This window comes from Osmerus mordax, chromosome 28 (genome assembly GCF_038355195.1).
Source record: "Osmerus mordax isolate fOsmMor3 chromosome 28, fOsmMor3.pri, whole genome shotgun sequence".
Lineage (NCBI taxonomy): Eukaryota > Metazoa > Chordata > Actinopteri > Osmeriformes > Osmeridae > Osmerus > Osmerus mordax.
The window spans coordinates 5,293,610-5,315,487 of NC_090077.1; the positions used below are offsets into that span (position 1 = coordinate 5,293,610).

The 21,878-nt window shown below is 45.7% G+C and overlaps 3 protein-coding genes across 5 annotated transcripts in view; 2 read left to right on the forward strand and 1 right to left on the reverse strand.

Moving 5' to 3' along the window:
- LOC136937882 (arrestin domain-containing protein 3-like) overlaps positions 1-18,103 on the forward strand; it is a 94,322-nt gene extending 76,219 nt beyond the window's left edge. Inside the window, exon 7 of the transcript XR_010875230.1 lies at positions 17,833-18,103. The gene's annotated coding sequence lies outside the window, so the exon portion shown is untranslated. The remainder of the gene's footprint in view (positions 1-17,832) is intronic.
- Positions 1,817-5,976, reverse strand: LOC136938089 (arylsulfatase K-like). 3 transcript variants are annotated; one of them, XM_067231321.1, is made up of 8 exons: positions 5,796-5,976; positions 5,461-5,590; positions 5,231-5,390; positions 4,859-5,141; positions 4,588-4,759; positions 4,252-4,476; positions 2,615-2,824; positions 1,817-2,477 (listed from the first exon to the last, which is right to left on the reverse strand). In XM_067231321.1, the coding sequence occupies exons 1-8, from the start codon at positions 5,907-5,909 to the stop codon at positions 2,206-2,208; spliced, it is 1,566 nt and encodes a 521-aa protein (XP_067087422.1). In that variant the 5' UTR covers positions 5,910-5,976; the 3' UTR covers positions 1,817-2,205. The 3 variants fall into 3 exon arrangements, with proteins under 3 accessions (XP_067087422.1, XP_067087421.1, XP_067087424.1); XM_067231320.1 differs by having other exon boundaries at positions 2,615-2,830; XM_067231323.1 differs by lacking the exon at positions 5,461-5,590 and having other exon boundaries at positions 2,615-2,830; positions 5,231-5,460; positions 5,796-5,811.
- arrdc3a (arrestin domain containing 3a) lies at positions 7,184-15,293 on the forward strand. Its single transcript, XM_067231016.1, has 8 exons — positions 7,184-7,674; positions 9,731-9,812; positions 9,958-10,105; positions 10,599-10,701; positions 10,839-11,095; positions 11,728-11,890; positions 12,036-12,178; positions 12,352-15,293. The coding sequence occupies exons 1-8, from the start codon at positions 7,395-7,397 to the stop codon at positions 12,418-12,420; spliced, it is 1,245 nt and encodes a 414-aa protein (XP_067087117.1). The 5' UTR covers positions 7,184-7,394; the 3' UTR covers positions 12,421-15,293.
- Positions 18,104-21,878: the final 3,775 nt, after the last annotated feature.

The window sequence follows — 21,878 nt, forward strand, 5'->3', positions numbered from 1 at the left end:
ACAACAACGAGATAGCCCCAACATTGCGACGCACAATCATTTAAATAGCCCATCCATTTGTTCAGGAGACAATTGATTTTCTCTATCCTCATTCCCATTAGTCACATTCTCTATCTCTAGAGCCATTTGCATTCGTCACGTTTTAAAACCATGAAGGGGGTGCTTAACACACATTATAGAGAATAATCTTCTTGAGCAGCCAAAACATGAAGCATACATTGTGAAAAACCAAATAAGTGCCAAAGGGAAGAACCATAAGAGCATGCAGTTAAACGAGTCACAATTAAACAACTGGAAACTCCTAAAGTGCAAGAGTGTACCTGTAGAAAAACAATCAACAGTAAAATATTTCACAGCGAGTACAAGAATTTAAATCCATTACAACTAACCAAAAAGAGCTATACAAGTCTCCCAATAAGAGTCATTGTGATCCTGGAGGAAACTAACATCAGTTCCAACCAAGCATTCCAAAGTGCCGTTGTACTCCCAGAACAAGTGCGTCTTGAGCCTTTTCTTGAAGGTGGGGAGACAGTCAGTGTCCCTGTTGGAAGTGGGGAGTTGATTCCACCATTGGGGGGCCAGACAGGAAAGGAGCTTGTGTTGGGACCGGGCGCTCTTGAGCAGTGGGACCACCAGACGGTTGTCAGAAGAAGACCGTAGGTGGCGGGTGGGGGTGTAAGGCTGGAGGAGAGACTTGATGTAGTCGGGAGCAGTCCCGTTCACCGCTCGGAAGGTCAGTACCAGAGTCTTGAATCTGATACGGGCCGTGATGGGAAGCCAGTGGAGGGAGATGAGGAGCGGGGCAACATGGGAGCGTCTGGGTAGATTGAAGACCAGACGGGCCACTGCATTCTGAATCCTCTGGAGAGGGCGGGTTGCGCATGCTGGGAGACCGGTGAGAAGCGAGTTGCAGTAGTCCAACTTTGAGAGGACAAGTGCTTGGACTAGCAGCTGGGTGGAATGCTTACACACGTTCCTATGATGTACGTAACACCAGGAGAGAGGAAGACATCTCCCAGAGGATCAAGCCGAAGATATCTCCCAGGGATTTCCAAGCCGTAAAACTCATCCACACGCAGAAAAAGTAAAAGAACATGCACACTCACACGAGACACACATTGTCTGTATCTAGCTGACCACAATCCCCTCCACTTCTCTCATATTTTCTGCTATCTGTCTTTCTCTCTTTCCTTTTCTCTCTTCAGAAGATATGAACCTACAGAGGAGGCGGTTTGGCAAAGACCTGCCCACTCTGGAGGGAATTCTGCTCCACCCTTGGCTGCAGTGGTCCATCCCCTCCCCTTCACCTCTGGGACACACCATGGGTCAGTGTGCAGCTCATCCACTGCCTCACCACAGACCACCTGGGACAGAACATCTTTTTGTTTTGTTTTTCAAATGTCCCAAGCATATTTACTACACACTAAATAAATAATGCATTATATGTTTAACTAGTCTGTTTATTTCTGTGAATTTAAATCTCCAAATACTGATTTCAAGTGAAAGTGATCTTCTGTCCTTTTGAGCTCATACTAGAATAGTGCCCATGTCCGTGATGCAGACGGTGATTGAGATGTTGGTAAGTTAATTCCATGACACACAGGCAGCCATTATTATCAAGTTATCGATACAGTGCTCGTCACGGCTCTCACTACTGCAGTCTCAATCTGTGTTTGTCGTGTGTCTAGCCTCTTCCATGTCCGAGATGTTCTCTAGTACATTTCCATAGTTTTTATGAAATAGCCTAACAATTTGCTGAATATCCTGGTTAGTTATTCACTCACGATGAAAAATAAGACAGGGCAGGAGTCAGGACAGGCGTGGCAAAACATCATTTAGTATTAGGTTCATAATTCATTTACAGTGAAAAATTACTTCCTCCTTCATTGTTGCTCCCGATGGGCAGGCTAGCGCCTTGCATGGCAGCTGCGCCGCCGTCGGTGTGTGAGTGTGAATGGGTGAATGAGAGGCAACACATGTAAAGCGCTTTGAGTGCCGCCAAGGTAGAAAAGTGCTCTATAAATGCAGTCCCTTTTTCATTTTTAATTGTAAAAAATGGGATTCCTTTTACCCTCACTGAGACCAGCTACAGTGTCTTTTGAGACTTGTTCAATATCACATGCTAGTCAAAGCCTGTTGAAACAGAAACACCTCATGAAATTCTAAAAGAAGGAATGGTCCCAGATGTTCATAGAATATCTATTTCTACGAGTCCATGAGCCACTCATCAATGGCTCTCTCATTGTTTATAACGTCCTTTTGCCAGTCCGCATGCCACCTCAAGTTAGCGATGACCTGCGTATAATTTCCCCCAAGAGTCTTGCGCCAGACAGCAAACTGTTGCTTGTTGTAGACATGGACAGATTCAGAAACCTTGGGATAGTCCACTATGGAAAGCAGAAGCTTATCCAGTTGACGACACACATCTGGGAACTTGGACGCCACGTTGTGAAGTTCCTCCTTGTCCAGAGTTAGGTCTGGTAAGAAATGGATAGGGATGGACTATGAATCAACCTTACTGTTTAAAATGACATCCAGTGGCTGACTAGGATCAACAATTCACACATCTGCCAAGCAAAAAGGACTCTTATTTCACGAGCATGTAGGAACTCACCAAACAGCTGTGGAGGGACACTCAGGCCGTCAGCATAGGCCATGTATTTCCAACGGCCTAACCTCAGCATGTAGGTGGAGGCGTTGGCATTGCAGCCATGGTACTCACTCAGTACCCAGCCTGGAGGGCTAGGCCCAGGCAGCCCACCTGACCTAGTCACCAGGGGAACGAGGGAGTGACCACTCAGACCACCTGGAGCAGGGATGCCAGCTATCTCTGACAAATAAATACAGCATGGAATTCAAACATTGAATTTGAATGTTTTCTGATAAGAATATTGTTCCTTATTATGAGAATGTGTTCACAAAGTGTTTAAAGGTCCCATGACATGAACATTTCACTTTAGGAGGTTATTTAACATTAATATGTGTTCCCCTAGCCTGCCTTTGGTCCCCCAGTGGCTAGAAATTTTGATAGGTGTAAACCAAGCCCTGGGTATTCGTCTCCGCCTTTGAGAAAATGAAAGCTGAAACGCTCGGTTTTGAAAACGCTGGTTTTATGACGTCATAAGAGCGAAGGTTACCTCCCCTTTCTCTGCTTTGCCCGCACAGAGAATCTGGCACGCCCATGAGAAACTGAGCTACTACGACCGTGCAAGTGCGATATCGGTTTTTACTTGAGAGACATCATGGCTTGCAAACAAGTTGCTCAGTGTTTGGATGTACAAATGAAAACCAAAATCGTTTTTTAGTTCCTTCATCTGAGCCTCTGAAGACCCAGTGTCATAATTTCATTTTCAAGTTTTGTATGTCTGCGCCAAACATTTCAGCCATGACTGTTTCCTCAACTTGGGCCAATACAAAGCTGGCCTTGCTGACCGTCTGAAATTAAATTCTGGATCAGTAGCAACTCTCCTTGGTCCAGCTACAAACCTTGGAAAAATAAGTCAACTAACGCTATATCATTTTGTTGCTTTACTGTATATGGTTACCTACCTTCTACCCTTAGAATGTGGCTGTAACGTTAGCTCTGCAGCTAACAGCTCAGTTACTGTCGCTAATGTAAAGGTAGATAGCATCAAGAATGTGTGTGAAGACAGACACTGTAACACGAGTGTTGTACACTTCTTTGTTATTTGGATAACCGTTCTGCTGTTGGTGTTATAGCGCGCGCAATATCCGCCTTTCCCCTCATTGAAATGACTATGAGTGTGCACCTCTGAAAACCAGGGTGATCAGATGAGAATGGGCAAATTCGAGGCATCTTACAGCAACTGGGCCATTGCGATACATCCACTGTAAAGATAAGCGCACGGTGCTGCCTCTCTCCTCATTAGCATTTAAAGCTACAGTAACAGTCAAATGTTTGGACACATTTTCCCATTACAGACACAGAAACGGCACGTCCTGAGGAAAGCTCATTGTGGGACTGCTCCTAGTGGCTGTAATTATGCACCAAGGCTGAATTTCGGGAAAGAGACTTCAGATACAGTATTAGGGGACCACTAAGGCCTATTTAAAAGCATTCAAAAACAGCATGTCATGGGACCTTTAAGGAAGTGGATGTTGAGTGTCATAGAAGTCTTACTCAAGACCTTTCCATTGAAAACTGACAGTGCAAATGAGTTACAGCACTAATTTACCATGTTTTCCCAAAACAACATTCTGGGCTATGGATGCCTGCTTCCCAGTCCTCACCTAACAGGGTGGGGTAAAGATCCACCAGGGATACAGGCAGGCTGAGCTGCTGGCCAGACTTCACCCCTGGACCCATGACCAGCAGGGGAACGTGGGAGCTGCCCTCCAGCATGGACATCTTGTAGAACTGCCGGTGCTCCATGGCCAGTTCTCCATGGTCGGCTGTGAACATCAGTACAGTGCTTTCCTGCAGTCCTGAGTCCCGAAGGGCTGACATCACCTGACCTGGGCCCCAACAGAGACAGGAGGCATGGATTTGGTGTCTGGAATGGTCATTATCTGTAAATATCCCCCATCAAGCTTACATCAAAACTGTGGGTCAGGTTTACAACAAACCTAGCATGGCATCCGTTTCAGCGCACATGGCATAATAGAAGGCTCGTATGCTTCTGACTTCCTCTGTTGTGAAGTTACCAGTGCAGTTCTTAGTGTAGGTGGAGTAGTAGTCAACAGGATGCATGACGGACAAGGGCAGCCATTTTGGAAGCGAAATAAGGTCATACATCACCTGCATAAGGAGAGAAAAGGAGTAAATCCCCACCAAACGTGACAATCTGCTGTCTGCATTTTAATTTGAGAAATAAACGTGAAATGCTAAAGATATGACCTTCTGAAGCCAGTAAGGGGAGGTGCGAAAGGTGGATCCCCCAGCAGTGGGTCCCAGGGACTGTGTTTGGTAGGGGTGGGGCAGATTGAGGCCCACGTAAAGGGCAAAGGGCTGGGAGAGAGAGGCAGCACTGTGGCGGATCCACTGGGTGGCCTTGTCTACAGTCTCCCAGTCCTTAATCATAACCCTGTCAGTGGAGATGTTTCCCACCAGGTCGGTGACTGGCCTTCCTTCCTGACGCAGAAGGAATGGGACATCCCGTGTCCATGCCTCCACACGATTACTGTGGTTAAAATACAGACATATAACACCGTCACAAACGAGTCTGAGTTACTTGTGTTCTGCTTGGCAGAGTCCACTGGCTAATCCCACCTGACTGAGTGACCTCCTGACGTGTAGTCCAGTTTACCCATCATCTGGGTGTGAAAACCGTTCTGCCGCAGAACGTCCATCCATGTGGTAGCATTGGGATCCAGGCACTTATAGTTATTCCATGACTGGGTCAGGTGAACAAAACGGCCACTCCACATAGCTGAAAGCCCACAAAGTCATGTAAGTCCATTCTTTCACTACTGATAGGTGTTGTACATTGGGAACCGTACCTGCACGGGAGGGGCAGCAGATTGGAGAGTTGGTGTAGGCATTGAGGAAGGTAGCACCCAGCTCTCTCATGAAGTTTATGTATGGTAGCTGAACCACCCTATTCCCAGGGTCCACAGTCAGTCGGCCATCCTTCGTATGAAACGGAAATTACGTTCCAAAGAGGAAACTCCTTCTGTTTCAGACCCTCAATTTAACCTTATGGTATGCTACATAAATAGGCTACTGCAGTGAGGTAACGTTAAACGTACAAAACTTTCAATTTTTCATTGATAAAGTAAATAAGTGTAAACCACTTACTGCTAGGCAGGTCAACACAATGTTAACGGTTACTTACAAAAGCATCCGACATCACCATCACAATGTTAGGTTTCGGGTAGCCAGAACGGTTTAGGTAAAAACATTCAATTCTTTGAACCAAAAAAATAAAAGCTAAACATAATGCATACATTGCTAAAACGCAGTCCAAATAACTCTATTGTTTTGAAACTTGGTAAACGTGAGATGTGTCTGGACCAGAAAGTTGGTTGTAGCAGCATTCCAAATGATTCGTTTTCTCGGGGAATCATATGACTCTTTTAAAAATAAGAGACACGTGTCTCCTAACGCGTACGCGTTTATTTAGAGTTTTATGTCCACCATCATGTAGTTACGAAACAAAAACAGTAGAGGGAGATAGTATCCCACAGAATGTATGGCAAGCCGTTAAGCATTTAATGCTCAATATACTACACACAAAGAAGTATGTACAAGTATAAAATAGCTACTAGTACATTTTGAGGATTAAATGTTTAAACGGTTTGCCATGATTGCATCCCAGTGAGCTTGTATTACACCACATGTCTAATGTGTAATGTACCCATTGACTCGATGTAGGCTATTGTGTTCAGTTCAACATTTAATATTTGTCTACCTTGAGCATTTTCTTTATTTGTAATACTTTTGAGGAATTGTTTGCGCTAGAGCTCCAATAAATGTATTGGCAGTTGAATGTCACAGTGCATGCCCTTCCTGTTGCAGGGGTTCGTGCAACAGGTGATTTCCTGCAAATAGTCTGGCCTAAAATCTAGGTCAGCCACTAGGTGGCATCTCGTGCAATAAAAAGAACTGAGCAGTATTGCTTGTTGAACGTCTGGAAATCGATGTTAGTGAGCTTTGTGTTTTTCACACATTGTGAAGCACCCTGAAGGCTGTCTTTCTTCCATATTTGATTATGTGAGGCCAATTTTAGAAATGGGAAACAACCATTCCAGTTATTTAGACACAATCAGCCTGCACAGCTGTAGAATGACTATGCATAATGCACTGCTTGCTGGCCTTTGTTCCTTGCACTTGAAAGTAAGAGGCTACGGTGTCTGTCTATGCATATTATATTATGTTAATATTTTGTTCTTGCAATGTGAAAACGCTTTTTATGGACTATGCACATGAAATGCATATTGAAACCATAAGCTTTCTTTCTAAAAATTCAATTTGTTCAATGTTTTGTTCAAACAAAATGTATAAAAAGGCGAGAAAGATACGATTTGCACGCTTGCTTTTGTAATTGTCTACCAGCTGTTTAACCAAACTTGTCAGCTGGCTGAATGCCATAGCCCTCTCCCTTGTTCCAGAAGACGGAAGGAGGGGGCAGATAAAGTTATGCGCATGCTCAGTAGGTTGTTTTTCTCAAAAACCTCGCTTAAAGTGAGCCGAGCGACAAAGTTCCTTGTCTTTGACCAGAGACCATAGCGCGGACGGGCGAACGATAACAGCATCCTCTGCTGTTATTCAGCCTTCACATCTCAATGAACTGTTTGCAGAGAAAGCACTGATCGTGCCTCCTGCTTTGGCAGGGCAGAGATACTGATCAGTGTCTGAATACTACATTATTCGTTTTTTTATGAGATTATTTTAGACTTTTATTTTTAGGGCTCTGTATAGGATACCCTCCACCATGGTGCTTGGAAAGGTGAAGAGCTTCATTGTAAGCTATGACTGTCTTAATGACAGCAATGTCCCCGTTTTCTCAAGCGGGGACTCCGTCTCAGGGAGAGTTATCATCGAAGTCACCGGAGAAATCCGTGTGAAATCTCTGAAAATCCACGCGAAAGGATTTGCAAAAGTTCGTTGGACTGAATCACGAAATGCTGGATCCAACACTGCCTATACGCAAAATTACACAGAAGAAGTGGAATATCTAAATCACAGAGACATCCTAATTGGGCACGAAAGAGGTAAGACTCGTAGATGTTAATGTTGTTGAATACATCACCGTTATTTGTAAACGAGATATGCGTCCTATCTGTCTACCCTAATAGGTCTGAGATAATTACCAGAACAAACAAGCACATTAATTGTACTCATTTAGTTAAGTAGTGTATTAGGCCAATTTGTCTTGTAGAAAAAAGTATAAAGGTTTTACTTAAGCTTTGATTCATCAAGAGGCTTCAATGAGTTAGAGCTGTCAGGGTTAGAATGAATGACAGAACATGCATGCAACCCTACTAACCACGACACCAGCTGAAATGGTATGAATTACCCAAAAATACGATTTGAGACACAATATTCTAAGAGAAAATATATTCATTAAGATGATTCAATTCATTCTCAGATATACATTTTGTTCAAGTAGTCGTATTAAGATGTATCATAGCTATAGCTAAGTTTCCACCCATTGTTCAAAGCGGTTCAATCCTGTTCAGAAACTGGATGTGAGGGGGTGAAGAGACTGGCCTTTCTCTGCGCTGATTGGCTGAGGTGCGCGTGTGTGTTCCAATGACCTAATGCTTTCGCAAAAAGTGACAGAAAAAGTCAGTAAATTTGAATCCGACCTTTCAATTTTTGTTCCAAAAGGTGCATCACGAAAATATTTCGCAAAATGCAAGCCTGTTCCTATCTGAGAATCAGCATTTTGAATGGCAGGTTTAAACAACAGGTCTATAGAGACTGGAATTGTCTTTCTTAAAAATGAATGAATGCATGCATTTTCTTTAGCTCACATTATGTTCTGTTGAAATGTGGATATTATGAAGGTTTAGTTGACACGAATCTGGTTTGTTAGCCTGTTGCTAAGGTCCTGCATTACACTGGATGGAAAGGCCAGACAAAGTAATAAACTGGGAGCTGGTAGCCTACATAATGTTTTGTTAGTATTAAAGTTGATTTTATTTTGTTGACAGGTTATTTAGCATAGTTTCTGAAAATGCATATTTAGGATTTTCTTTGCCGGGGGTTTGGGGGGCTCGTTTGTTGAATGTGTACGGTGTAGTTTATTTATCAATATGAAAATATGTTTGAAATAAATACCTTATGTATGCATGCTGTTATATTTTATATTGTTGAACCGCTTGTCTCAAGTTTGGTGCTTTTTACCCACTATGTGTAGCAGTGTACGCAGGGATTATATGTAATAAAGGTACGATTGGTTTAATTGCGTCTTTGTCTGTCCTCTTTCTTCACTGTGTTTATTCTTTCTTTCTGTCTTTATACATCTTATCACGCGAACAATGTATGAGCAAATTGTCCATGCTGCATTACACGTGCCAGGTCTTTAGGGGGCTGTCCCGGGAACGAGCAAGCTCGGTTGAGCCACTCGCTGAATGCCGCACAGTGAATGCGTAAGAGGGAGACCGGCTAGAGGAAGCTGCTTGCACCGGTTTAGGCCGGTCTTCTCCTGCTCGAGTCTGCCTTTGAGTGACAGCTCTGCACTTGTTTACCACGGCTCTGCCGCTGCTAAGGCTAGGAGGGGGTGCTGAGCTGGCAGAAACGGAGCACCGGCTCTGCTGTAGTCTTTCAGATAGTACACAGGTTAAATAAACTATTCACATATTTTCTTACGGATCATGTAATGCATTTATGCAACGTCTAAATGCACTGGTGCTTAATAAGTGAAAGATAATGATAGAGAAAACCAAACAAAAAAAGTATACTACATTTTGGTATATATATGTGTTCTGTTTTATGAAAGCCTGTAAACAACTGAAACCCTTTATTTATGACATATAGATAAAGGGAAAGTCCAACTGTGTCAGAACGTGATTTCTCATTGCACTGAATAAAAAATGGAATGTGTGAAAAGGCTAGATGACTCGGATCAATAACAGTTTTTCATGAATGTGTTTGGTGAGAATACACGTTCAGTGCCATCCTAACGTTTTAACGTAAGACACAAAGCCCCTTTGTTCTCACTGTTCACCCTGTGTTACGATTTCCAGAGGACAGCATACATAATACAATGTTCATCAGGTATAGTATACATGTATTTGGAATATTGTCCTTCGTGTTTTTCAGATGACGACAACTCGGAAGAAGGACTCACCACTATCCATTCAGGAAGACACGAGTATGCATTCAGCCTTGAGCTTCCACAGACGTGAGTATCTTTCAACTCTCCCTCGAGACAATCAAAAAGATGAACCAATAACAGGTTTCTCCATAAAATGTCACTGTGTCTGCCTCAAACGGAAGATTGTGGCCCTTTGTATCACCTTGAACTGACATATCTCGTTCTCCCTCAGACCTTTGGCTACCTCTTTTGAAGGGAAACATGGTAGTGTGCGTTACTGGGTTAAGGCAGAGCTACACAGACCATGGCTCCTGCCTATGAAGACCAAGAAGGAATTCACCGTCTTCGAACACATCGACATCAACACTCCCCTACTTCTGGTGAGCTCTCATGACTTTCTGTCCAACATCACTTCTGTTGTGCTTGTTCCCCATCCAAACCAACTCGGGGTCTTTCCAAGGTATATTTTGGCTACCAAAGAGGGTTTATGAATTTGTTGCCAAAGTATGACTCATGCAGGGGAAAGTTGTGGATTGAAGGGGAATTCGGAGAGATTTGGCCTGTATACTATGGCTTCACATAGTGGTTGTTGCCAAGTGCTATTGAGATATTGTGATAGGAGAACTTGTTTGCCACAGATATTGTAAGAGGCTATTATCGCGAATGATGAAACTGAAAGAGAAAGGATGTCATGTTGTGCACAAATGGTTTATGGCAGCTATATTTGTACTCAGGTGAGTTCATATCTTCTGGGGAAAAGAAACATTGTCTTTTATGACTGTCCCCGGGGCGCTTTGTGTCGTAACATTGTTAGTGTGAAAGCCAACGAATTTCAAGTGCTCACATTTCCTCATTCTCCTTCCCCTCTTGCAGTCACCACAGGCTGGCACGAAAGACAAGACTCTATGCTGCTGGTTCTGCACCTCAGGTCCAATCTCCTTAAGTGCCAAAATTGAAAGGAAAGGATACACCCCAGGTGAGGGGAAAAACATCTCCACAACTTGAACTAATTAGCTGCTCAGCATCTGTAAGCATAACTTCAGGTTATCGACCGCGGAAACGTGCGCCGTCGCATATTTATTCATCTATCCGTCCGTCGCTTTGTTTTCGCAGGAGAGTCGATCCAGATCTTCGCGGAGATCGAGAACTGCTCTTCCCGCATGGTGGTGCCGAAGGCGGCCATCTACCAGACCCAGACCTTCTACGCCAAAGGGAAGATGAAGGAGGTCAAGCAGCTGGTGGCCAACCTCCGCGGCGAATCGCTGTCCTCGGGCAAGACGGAGACGTGGAGTGGCAAGATGCTGAAGATCCCGCCCGTGTCGCCCTCCATCCTGGACTGCAGCATCATCAGGGTGGAATACTCCCTCATGGTGAGCCCTGGGCCCCTTCTCCCTCGTCAGATCCGTTCCTCTTTATTCGCAATGTCACTTCCTGTCCTTGGTCGTTTTGGAGGCTTCGACTCGTAGCGCTAGCCAGAGGTTATAATCACACACATCTCCAAAACGAGTTTGAGACGTGTAACCGCGCAACCGAGCGACAAGCACGATTGGATAAAGGGCTGCGAAATCGATTGCTTGGAGCACTTTTGAGCGGTTGCAAGGTGTCGGAAGATTTCAATGTGTCATGGACCAGAGCGTTCCTAGACAGCCTTGTACCGATGAGGGAGTGTGACTCATACAGCCACGTCCAAAGTCCCTGAGATTGGACCAGGTGTTCTCACCATATGCTTTTAAGAGGATCAGCTCAGTATATCTGCAGAACACCTGCCCCGAGTGCTGCTAGTGACCTTACCCTGTAGTGAAGTGACCGGCCTTCCCACTTGTATAAGTGGAACGCCTCAGAAGATTGACCCACATATTACCGAACTGCCGAATCATGACGGTGTGTTCTAGATTAGGAAAACGCAGAGGACAGGCGCTCTGCTCTTGAACGCGGGAAGAGAGCTCCCCTGTCGGTCGTCGCCTCACCTCACCTTTGCTTGCCTCTCTGTCCGTCTGTCCAGGTGTATGTGGACATCCCCGGGGCCATGAACCTGTCCCTCAACCTACCCCTGGTCATCGGCACAATCCCCCTGCACCCCTTTGGCAGCCGCACGTCCAGCGTCAGCTCCCAGTGTAGCATGACCATGAGCTGGCTGGGCATGGCCTTGCCTGAGAGACCTGAAGGTAGGCCGAAAAACACACACACACACACACACACACACACACAGACAAAGTACTGTTCAGCTGCAGACCCTCGTCACAGATAAACAGGATCACATTCTTCCCCCCCCCTCACACATTTGTAACGTGTGTGTCGTTTTCCCTCCAGCTCCGCCCAGCTATGCAGAGATCGCCACTGAGGGGCAGAGACGGAACAGCCGGGAGGTCTCCTCATCCAGGGACGAATATGAGGGACCCCTCTTTGCCTACATCCAGGAGTTCCGCTTCCAGCCTCCTCCTCTCTACTCCGAGGTGTGTAATAAAATCACACACACACAGAATAAGAGACCACAACTAGAGCGATAACAAACAAACAAACCCAAAGGTCTGGATACAGGAACTGATAGTCAATGTTCCGCTTCTCTACCATAGTGATTTTAACGGTTTAACGGTTGTTGCATTCTTGTCCCCCCCCCCCCTTCTAGATTGATCCCAACCCTGACCACATCAGCCGGACAGAGGAGCGCAGGGCCGACACCTGCCCCTCGCGCTGAGAGAAGCCCTGACCTCCGCCCTGAGACGTCGGGCGACGACCCAGCAACAGCCAGCTCCTTGTTTATTTCTCCCGGCGATAGGGTTTCGCAGTCCACCGTCGGCGTCGAGAGGAAAACAAACAGACTAAAACAAACAGACATGGACAAACATCGCGGCGGGCTAGACACAGCTCCTCTCCCCTCCCCTCAGCGAGAGGAACAGGAAGTCCCTACGGAGAAGAAGCACTTCTTGCCTCCCCGCCCTCCTGTGGGATGGGCGGACAACTTTATCCCCGCCCCGAGACGGCCCCATGTAGTGGAGACAGCCCTGGTGGTAGAAGTAGTGATTAGGGTGGGGAAAAACGGCAGGACCACCAGGGTTCCGGTCGATCCGTCTAGCTCTTCAACTCCTGTTTCTTCTGTAACCACGGCCCAAATGGACATGGCTCTTTCACAGAGAGCAGGACTATCATGTTAAGACCCGAGCAGAACAGAACAGGAGGAAGAGAAGGCAAACAGTATAACCACCACCTGTCTGCACGCGCGCTGCAGCAGTCAACAAAGGAGCACATCTTCCTCCTGCCTCGAAGAGTTCATATTCTTTTTTTTTTTGCACACGTTATTATTTGCTTGAGTTGTGTAGCTCGATTGAGAGAGAGAGAAAAAAGAATCACTATTTGTTTGGCTTCAGTTTGATGTATAACGCTGGCCCGAAAGAGACTGCAGGCTTATCTCCTAGACTCCCCACCCGCACAACTTTGAACAACGAAGAGAACATATTTGGAGAGAACGCTAGACTGAAAAGGACAAATGTGATGCACTGACTTTGTTTAAGCCGTTATGATGTTTTTTTCCCCCCATTTCCTTTTCGCCCCTTGACTTTTCCTTCATGACATGTCGACTGGAAGCAAACGCTGCAACAGCACACTCTCCGCCCTGACGCTCTTTTTACCGTTGCCTCTTTAGCTTGGATCCAGGTGTGGCTTCTTATGTTTCTCATTGCGATGTCAATGTTTTTTTGTTTTTCTTTATCTAGTCTTAAACTTAGCATGCCTTTCAGCCAATCATTGTTTGCTTCGTGTTTGCGTTGTCCGTGATCTAAGGTAATTAGATGCAGGTGTGCACTTGCCCCGCCAGATGTGTTTGGTGCTAGGATGTCTGATGTGTGTGTATACGTGTGTGTGTGTGTGTGTGCGCGCGCGCAAGTGTGACAGAGAAAGGGCAGGACATAGGATGTCCAGTTCCCCCCAAACACCTGCAGCTTCTTTACCTTCACCTCAGAGCAATGCAGACGGACATATTACTGCCTAAAGAAAAGCACTGTCTCAGGTGGCCTCACTTGCCAAACAGTTGGAAAAAGAAAAAAAAACTAGATGTTGAGTTTGATTTGAAATTGCACTGTTTGAAATAGTGAAAATACTTTTTTCCCTTCCTAATATGACACTACCAAATCAAAAGAGGAGAGACACACGAAAGCGAGGCAGCTTTCTAAGACAAACTACATTCCCTTTTTCTTTTTTTTGGTCCTGCTGCACTTGCCAAACTCATTCACCAACTATTAGATTTTCCAGACCAGTGAAGCCAGAATGCTTGATATAAAAAAGAAAAGGAGAAGTAGAGCTGCTCCAGAGAGGCAGTGCCAGCTATGTCATCGCTGAGGAAGACGGACATGATGCCACATCTCTGCTCAGACTGGCCAGAACAAGTAGTCCTAGGTTGACAAGAGTAATACATTGGTTTTCAAACTCTGTCAACAGTTAAACCAGCAGGAGCGGAGATTGAGCACAGATAAACACGACGCACTTTTTTTATAGAAAAAACGGAAAAAAATAAAACATAGCATTCATGGTGAAGGTCTGGAAACGGTTTGGTATCCACATCGATAACAGATGAGAAATTGCAGTTAAGCAGTCGCATGTTGGACACAAATGCATTATTTAATATCCTAAGATTAGAAACAATTTTGTGTTTACATGTTTACAAGCATAAGTAGATGGCAAGTTTATATGTCGCGTGTGTCTGTGTGCTTGTGCTTTGTCAAGATCCAGGTAGCAACTGCGAGACGACTTCTGACAGTAACCAATTAACCATACATTGAAAGTGATCTTATCTTAGTGGCCTTGACACAGGACAGACCTAATTATGATACGTCAGTAATGCACGTGTGTAGAAATACTAATTATCTTCCTATTTTTCCCCCTTTCCTTTTACTTGTTTGTCTGAGCGTGTGGGTTTTGTCACGGTTTTGAAAGGGACTACAAAGGGAAGGAAAAAAGTCTTTTTTAAAGCGAGTGTTAGAAAATGAATGATTCCCTCAGTCAAGCCTCTTTGATATGGTGTTTGAGTAGTGATGACTAGGCTATTTTATGTACTTGGGCATTTATGTTTTTTTCCCCCAGTCAGATAACCGTATTCAGTTGTGTTGTATTTCCCTCTCAGGTGAAGGGGGGTCTACTGTTGATCAGCCACACCCCCCTTCAACTGAGAACAAAATGAGCTAATAATATGGACTAGACCGCTATATAATCACTATCATGTAATTCAGCTTGTTTTTTTGTTTTGATTATATGCTAGGGAATCTGTATCAAGCTAAAATGAATAAGCTTAAAAATACGTTTCAGGTAGGTCAATTCCAGGGTCCATTCCTTGGGCTTCAGTGTAGTCCAGTGTTAAAGCTAAACTCCTGACTTAAGTTTGGAACTAGAAAAATTCGAGACAAAGTGCAATATTACTCATTTGAATTTGTTTCATTCACCATTTGTATGTTTATTTTTTCTCTTGTCTTTAGTTGATATTGATCAGAATAGATATTGTATGATACACTTTCTGAATGATTTTAACCCTTTTGTCTAGTTCTTCCTTTGAGTTGAATAAAATTTTGTTCGCAATTTAAACTGTGTCTATTGATTAAATGTCTTACTCAATCAATAATAAATTACCAAACACTCGAGATTATTTCACAGACCTACCAATTGCAGCAGGCACAAAAGCACCTCCTAACCATTATATGAATATTCTCAAATTGACTTTGAATGAGGCACATTGGACTCAAAATGGAAAGTAATTAAAGTGACAAAAAAAAGCTCATTTAAAAGCTACATTGATCGGTCCTTGCAGCGTAATCATAATTTAAAAGAAAACCAACTGCTGCTGCAACTTCAACAACGGCCCCAACAGCCATAATTAGTTCAACAGCGCCCCTGCTGGTTGTTTGTAGACCCGACCACTCACCATGCTGCAAAAAAAACCGCTTGGCATTGGTGAGACAATGTCACGGAATACTCCGGCAAAATGTATGGACAGGAGCAATTGTGCAATTTGGCTGCGTAGAACACAGAGAAAACGATAAGTCCTCTATTGTTTCCAATAGGATTCGAAACGTGTGCACGTCTTGCTAAGTCACCTAGGTCTCTAGTATCAAGAGCAAAGTATTTGCTTGAGTATGACTGGCGCGTGAGTCTGACTGGAATCTAAATTGACGACGCTAGCCCCTTGGTCTCGCTTTGCTATGCGTGCCCAACCAAACACATGTAAATATTAGACATTCTTTCAAAGAGCAATTCAACTGATCTATCGTTTGGGCCTGCTGCTGGATTGGGCTATGGGGTGAGCCTGTATTAGGTACTACTGGATCTGGGGGTTCTGGACACACAGACTGGATTGAACCAGCAACTTCACACCTACACAAGAGCTTGTAAGGGCCTAATAGTTTGTGAAAGATCCAGAGAAACATATCTGACCAGGCAAAATCCCGGACAATTTTGGACAATTTTGGAATCCCTGCCGGACGCATTTTTTAGGTCTTTTTAGGACATGTCCGGGTAAAAGAGGACGTCTGGTCATGACCCCTGGAAAGGTTAGCTTAGGTCATGACCCCTGGAAAGGTTAGGGGGCTTATTTAAGCAGATTATTTCAGGGATTGGTTGCATGCCTGATGGAGGTACAGTTATATACACCCCACTGTGGATCCATGCACATGGCAGAAGAACCGACAGCAGCTCGTATTATTTATTGATTCAGTCTAAATCATGCATGAGGAAGCAAAGCCACACCACTGACTTCTCCCACTATTAAAGAGAGGTTGAGTTTTAATACATTGTAATGTAATGACGGGGATTTGAACCTGCGACATCTTGATGAGTGTCAAGTGCTCTAACCACAGGTTTCTAAGAAACCCTTCCATGTGGATCCTCACAATGAGCCAACCTCGTTTATTCAAGCGTTACACAGAGAACGTGTTTAAAATTAGCTTAAAACTCTTTAAGGATTCTTGCTGACACTAATTCATCCTCGTGTTCATCCAAGATTTGTTTAAAAGTTCCGTCCACCATAGACATCATGGCCTATTTCTAATGTGCATTCATCTATGTGCTAACACAATGATCAATTGATCAATTTCATTTATAGAAAAAATCCATTGTGTTGCGTCAATCATAGCAGAACGAGTAATGGGGTCTTTCATTTTTTATCCGCAGAACAAACTGTGATGTCACATGTTCTGCATCTAAGCTGGTCCTGCAACTGTAACCAGGAGCAAACAGCCATGTGTAGCTACAACTCTGGAGATGACCGTGAAATGGGAAAAAGAGAGTTCCGTTTTGTCGTTTCAGTGGGAGAACTCCACGATGCCTCGCATCGGTTCACCTACAGCCGACTTGTTTGCTTTGGCGCGTCAGGCTGCTGTGTGTGTGTGCGTGCACGTGTCCGACCGCTGTCGGGAACTCATTTCACCATCCCCCCTTTTCCAGAGTGTCTCTTGTCCTGACTCAGCGGCCCAGGCAGCTTTGACCCAGCACTTTACTGTCCCTTTGTAACCCCCCCCCCCCTCCCTCCCTCCCTCCCCCCATCCACCCACGCACTCCCTGGTCTTTTTCACGCTCGTGGGTCTGGTCCTTTGTGACAAGCTGACCCCTGGGGCCAGGATAAAGGAGGGTGAGATTATTAGTGGGGGTGGGGGGGTGGGGTGCTCTCCGAGTGCTGACGCTACACAGGCCTCAGCTGTTTCCTCTCACCGGCTAATCCTGGGCACCCACAATCCCCTGCTCCAGCCCGTCGGAGCACTGTGACCAGGCATGTTCAGGCACGGGGAGGATATGAAGGGCCTACCTGCCTCGTCATCACTGTGACATAATAGAAGTGCACACGCATCTCCGCACTGAGGTGGGGCCCAGGGCCTGGGATCGTCTGAGCTAGGCATTCCCTCATAACAATGGTCCACAAGTGATCCTGCTATGCTATTGGAGGGGGAGGGATGGCGTGACCTGGCAACTTCACGGCCAGTCGTTTTATGTGGGCATGGAAAGCCCAAAAAAGCTGTACTTTCCAAAACGTCAGCCAGCCAATCAGAGTGTTGATTTCTGCAGGCCGCATGCCGTGATAAGTGTTCAGCTGGTAATGAATTTAGTTTGGTTTGTTGGCAAAAGTACACAACAGAACTTAATTAACCCTTGTGCTGCCTTCGGGTCACATGACCCAAAGGTTCATAACGAACCACCGTTGTGTTTACCCAATTTTACCCAATACAAAAACCAATACAATTTATTTTCTTTTAACCTTCACAATGTGGGGGGTCTCAGACAGCCCGACAGTTAAAAGAAAATGCTTCACTTTGTTTTTGTATGCGGTAAAGTTGTCGCAATACGACGGTGGGTCACAATGACTGATGGGTCAGAATGACCCGAAGATAACACAAGGGTTAAATACATACTGATTGGACATGAACTTGAAATGTGTTTATATTTAATGTTCACAATCAGGCCGATTAGGCACAAATAAAGTTTTTGTCTGTCACAAAAAGGAGTTTTTGAGAAAACAATTGATGAGAGAGCTGAAAGGACTCAGTCGTTTTTTTCCCCGTCAGAATCAACCTAGAATTGCAGTGTCCTCAATTCTGTACCTAGGGACAGCAATGGAAAATGGAACAGTGAGATGTCATTTGAAAATACACACTAAGCATATTCAAGTTGACATACTGTGTCTTAAAACCTTCTTGGTTTACGTTTTATTGTTGTAAATATGTGCTCAAGTCATGATGAGATAGAGAGGCTGCTTCCTGTATGTTAAAACAACTCCCACTTATACTGCTCTCAGCTCATCTCTCAAACTCCCCTGGCAGATACCAGCACTCTGGTCTTCATATCTGTCATCAACACAGATGTTTGTTCTGTTTTGCTCATCACCCTGGTGGGCCATTATGTTCCATTCCTGCTCGGAGCGAGCGGGAAGATCCACTTCAAGAGCGCTGAGAGGATGTCCCAGTTTAAAACGCTGACTCACAGGGGTCACTTCGCTCGACTAAATCATCAAGGCCCTTGTTATTAAAACACACGTCCCAGCAGACAGGTAGGCGGGGGGAGAGCATTTTTCAACAACTTTGCAAAGGGACAAGTTGTTCCACCGCATCACTCGCTGAAGCCGTTCCGCGGAAAGAGGCCGACCGCGTCCCTCGCGCAGTTTGACACAGTTCCCTCGCAGACAAACAACAGCCACTGCCAACGTGGCAACCCTGCTCTCTACATTAGCCCCTCTCCTGCACTGTCAACCACACCTGTCGCCATAGCGACGCCGCGAAAACACATTACAGTAGACGACGACAGCTGCGAAGGCCCAAATTGGACAGGCGCGCGCACACAAACACATGCCTGTACCACTCGAGCTCCAGCCCCGCCAGTTCTGCAATCTGCTGGGGGAATCTGACAGCCTGCTTGATCCCTGGTTCCTATCCCTAACCTCCATGAGCGGTGCCAGGGGGGTTCAACATTTCATCCCACGGAGGCACGTTTGTCCCTCTGACTCAGTAGTCGGGCAGCGTGACCATGTATGTGTGCACCTCCGAAGATTCTCAGAGGCCCAAAGGGAGTGCTGGATAAGGGTTGAGGGTTGTTGATACAAGTGGCCTGGAGTTTCGTGAGTGCTTTTTTGGAGAGGGGACAGTTCGGAATTGGATTTGCATGTACTGTATGCACAGAATGGCGGTGACAAATGACCGCATCGGTGGTTCTGTCCAAAATATAGCCGAGGCAGCTGTGCCCGACTTCTCAATCGTGAGTATGCTGTCGTAATCGGCAACACGCACAAACACACTCACACTCGAGATGAATGTCGGTTTGACGTTTGTGTGCATATCGGCTGTGTTGACTTGTGTCCTGCAGGCAGTGGGAGGGATTAGACGGGTGGCAGTGGCCCAAGCTGTTCGACTTCTCCGAAGGCAGACAAAGGGCTTTAGCGCTCCTGATTAAATATCTTCCTGAAAAGCTTTTGAAGGAGCTGGGCTACGTCACCTTCAAAGTCACCTGGAGTTCACTTGTCTAGGAACAGATTTGCGTTAGGACAGAGCCGTGCGCCGTGACGTGCAACCCTCTGTATCTTACCCACGCACGCACACACACACACACACACACACTTTGACGTCAGGCATGGTCCGAAAATCCGGCAGCACCCACCCCAGCACCCCTTGCCGAATGTCCTGTTCCGTGTACCCATCATGACCCAGACGAAAAGACAGATGATTCTCCGTTCCTAAAATGCCATGACAGGCGTCACACGCCAATGCAAAGCAGGTTGAAAACAACAGCCTGCGTTGCATCTCTGTCATAACTTGCGGGCATGTTTTTTTTCTGTTTTTTTTTTATCAGGCAGCCTCACTCAATTTCACTCAGCAACCTCCCACCCTCAGCACGGTGGGCCTATTCTAGGATTGGTGTAAGACATTGACACTCACAACGGCTGTTATGGCACGGAGGATTTGCAACATAGACTTTCCAGGGGGTTCTGTGACCAGTCTGAAACCCACATATGTAAGGCCCTGAAATGCACTCTGGGATACACCTTAAAATGGCATCACAGTGGCTGTTAAGGTAATGTCCCAAAAGAAGGGTCTATTGTGGGCTGCATAGTTTTCACATTTTTCACCAAGTTGATGGAACAATAATTCATGTGCAGCGGTAATGCTGATTCATATACTCAATTAACAAGGCATCTAATGTTAGTATGCTTATGCATAATGTATGACCTAAAACTGCCCAAAGCTGTTTTTTTTTAAAGTTGCATCTTATGTAAGTTCTATAAAGGGCTCTTTCTGCGTTGCTCAAAGAATCCCTAAAGTCTGAAGTCACCTAATGTTCTAGAATACTGTTCTGAGGCTGAGGTGAGCGGGGTTGCTTCTCCACCTGTGTCTTTTTTTACCTCTCGGCTGTGCTGCTTCCCCATTCGCTAGGGAAATGCTTTCCTGTTTAAGCCCTGGCTGACTCACATCCTCCCCTGCTCCCCCTCTCCTCTGCTCCCCCTCTCCTCTGCTCCCCCCCTCTCCCCTGCTCCCCCTCTCCCCTGCTCCCTCTCTCCCCTGCTCCCCCTGTCCCCTGCTCCCTCTCTCCCCTGCTCCCTCTCTCCCCTGCTCCCCCTCTCCCCTGCTCCCTCTCTCCCCTGCTCCCCCTGTCCCCTGCTCCCTCTCTCCCCTGCTCCCCCTCTCCCCTGCTCCCCCTCTCCGGGCCTCTCTCTTCTGGAGCCCGATCAAATTCTCCTGAGTCATAGTGAGCCTTGACCACCCTCCCCCCTCCTCCACACACAAACGACACAACCCCTGCCCCCCGGGCCAAGGCCGGATTAGTACCCCATAAGGCCCCTGGACACTGAAGCTCATGCCCCCCCCCCTCCCCCCCACCTGTCCTGTCATCAAACTGACATACAACAGACAATCATGACATTTCATTTTTTTTGTCAACAACTTTTATTTTATTCTGATTGGATGATTATCGAGATCGAGGGCCAAGCAAGCTTTGTGTACACTGTTTCTATGTAGCAAAAAAAAAGAGGCGGACTGAGAAACAGCAGATCAGGCCGGGCCTGTAAAGAAAAGACCAACCTGCTCGTCTGAGAGATCACGGTCCAGCCCCCCTGGTCTAGCATGGCGCATGATGGGTCTGTTTGAGCAGCGAGGCAAACTCTCAACCAGGGTCAGAGGCCTCTCACGTGAACCACTGACCCATTTCCTGCTCTCCCCATCCCGACGGAGATTCCTGGCGGGTCATCCTGCTCCCCACGCCAGAAGCCTTCACAGCTACGCTATGTGGGACAGCAGGCATTCCGCTAACGGTAGCGGTAACTAACGATAACCTGTGAAGTAGAGTTTTCCCGTTTCGGGTTTTGTTTTTGCGTTTTACTGTGGCCAGTCAGACTTTTAAACAGAAAAAAAAACACTTGAAATAATTTTGAACATGGGGCTGAGATTGACTTCCACAAAAATTGAAAGCAGTCCAGTTGAATGACAAAAGATGACAATAATACATTTGTGTTGTGGTGTTTTTTTATTTAGCTAGAAACGAAAGAGGAAAGCTTTTGAAACGGGTGCCTTGTTTTGATCCATTTGACCATTAAACCAGTTTTCCAACATGCTGTAGGTCACAGTGTTGTAATAGTCCATAACCCCCACTTCACAAACCCAGATCCTTGTACAACACCCTCTTGTATGGCTAGTGTGACCT